The sequence below is a fragment of the Poecilia reticulata genome, unplaced genomic scaffold, assembly GCF_000633615.1.
Source record: "Poecilia reticulata strain Guanapo unplaced genomic scaffold, Guppy_female_1.0+MT scaffold_2126, whole genome shotgun sequence".
NCBI lineage: Eukaryota > Metazoa > Chordata > Actinopteri > Cyprinodontiformes > Poeciliidae > Poecilia > Poecilia reticulata.
In genome coordinates, this window is record NW_007616855.1 from 1 (window position 1) to 1,602 (window position 1,602).

The window sequence follows — 1,602 nt, forward strand, 5'->3', positions numbered from 1 at the left end:
GAGTTCCGCCTGTTACCTAGCAACCCCAGCAGAGTTCCGCCTGTTGCCTAGCAACCCCAGCTGAGTTCCGCCTGTTACCTAGCAACCCCAGCAGAGTTCCGCCTGTTGCCTAGCAACCCCAGCTGAGCTCCAGGATATTTTGGTCAGCTAGTTGTATGCGCTGTGCAATGGCTGCTGGAAAAGACAAAGTGTTTTCTGACCTTCCCATCCAGGAACCATTTGTTCTGTTCTTGCCTGCTGCACATGAGACTCAAAAACACAAAATCTTACAAAGTAATTTTGGATCCATGATGATTTACACTTTTCATTACTTAAAAAATGTTTTTTGACTATTTTGTAAATGTTTCATGCTCAATTTATTGTGGGAAAAAATTCTCTATAATTGAAAATTATAGAGAGGATGTTTGGGTTTTTTTTGGCTGGAGTCGTCGATTTGCTACAGAAAGTTTGGAGCCGTAGACGTTTCCCAGATCTTTGGCCGAGCCGAGATTCATTCGTCTGATGAACATGAGCTGAAGGCCGAACGTCTGTTTTCCCCCTCAGGTTCTTCCGGGGCGACTACACGGTGGAGGTGGCGATCAACGACTACCTGGACATCTACTGCCCGCACTACGAGGCGCCGGAGCCGGCGGAGCGCATGGAGCACTACATCCTGTACATGGTGAACTACGACGGCTACATGAGCTGCAGCCACTTCCGCAACGGCTTCAAGCGCTGGGAGTGCAACCGGCCGCAGAGCCCAAACGGGCCGCTCAAGTTCTCCGAGAAGTTCCAGCTCTTCACGCCCTTCAGCCTGGGCTTCGAGTTCAGGCCGGGACACGAGTACTACTACATCTGTGAGTACCTGGAGGTCACCGCGCAGCCGCGGGTCTGGGCTTTGACTGGGCCGCTGATCACCGTAGTTGGTTCTGTGAGGAGTTTTTTATTTATTCTGGCCAGATTTTTATCTGAATAGTTGTTTTTTTTTTAGCTTTTGTTGAGTTTTACTTTGTAGCAGCAGCGAGTTTATCGATTCATTTCTAGACCTGCTGACGAGTTTCCTCCCTTCCTTTCCTTCCTTTCCTGTTTCCTTCCTTGCCAGTAGGGGTGTACTTACTTTTCCACACAGTTTTCCCATCTTGGCTTCGTCTTTAGTGAAAGACGGTGTTTAACTGGTTGTGAAATGTCCAGCAGGGTGTGTTTTGTTTTCCTGGTACTGTGGGTTGACCAGAACCAGCTTCAGTCGTTTTATATGATGATTCATTTGGTTAATTATCCAAAACGAGCCGTTAAGTCCGTCTGAGTTCACTGGATCGGGTCAGAACCGCCAGAAACTCGCTGGATTTCTGACGGTTCTGGATGCAGTTTATAATAATAATAATAATAATAATACATTTTATTTCAAAGGCGCCTTTCTGGCACTCAAGGACACCGTACAATAGTAAAAAACTGTGACAGGAACAAATAAAATGTAACAAGTAAAAGTAGATAAAAATAAATAAAACAAAACAATGTATCTATATAAAAACTATGTAAAATCAGGCAAACCAATTGTGTCATGTGGAAAAGGCAGATCTAAAAAGGTGTGTTTTGAGTTCGGTTTTAAAATTTGATAATGACTTT

The 1,602-nt window shown here is 44.9% G+C and overlaps 1 protein-coding gene across 1 annotated transcript; it reads left to right on the forward strand.

The window, feature by feature from the left end:
* Window positions 1–518: 518 nt before the first annotated feature.
* LOC103461536 (ephrin-A2-like) lies at window positions 519–1,040 on the forward strand (the record flags this gene model as incomplete). Its single annotated transcript, XM_008403812.2, has 1 exon — window positions 519–1,040. A coding segment is annotated over one exon (437 nt), but the record flags the coding sequence as incomplete, so codon positions are not given.
* Window positions 1,041–1,602: the final 562 nt, after the last annotated feature.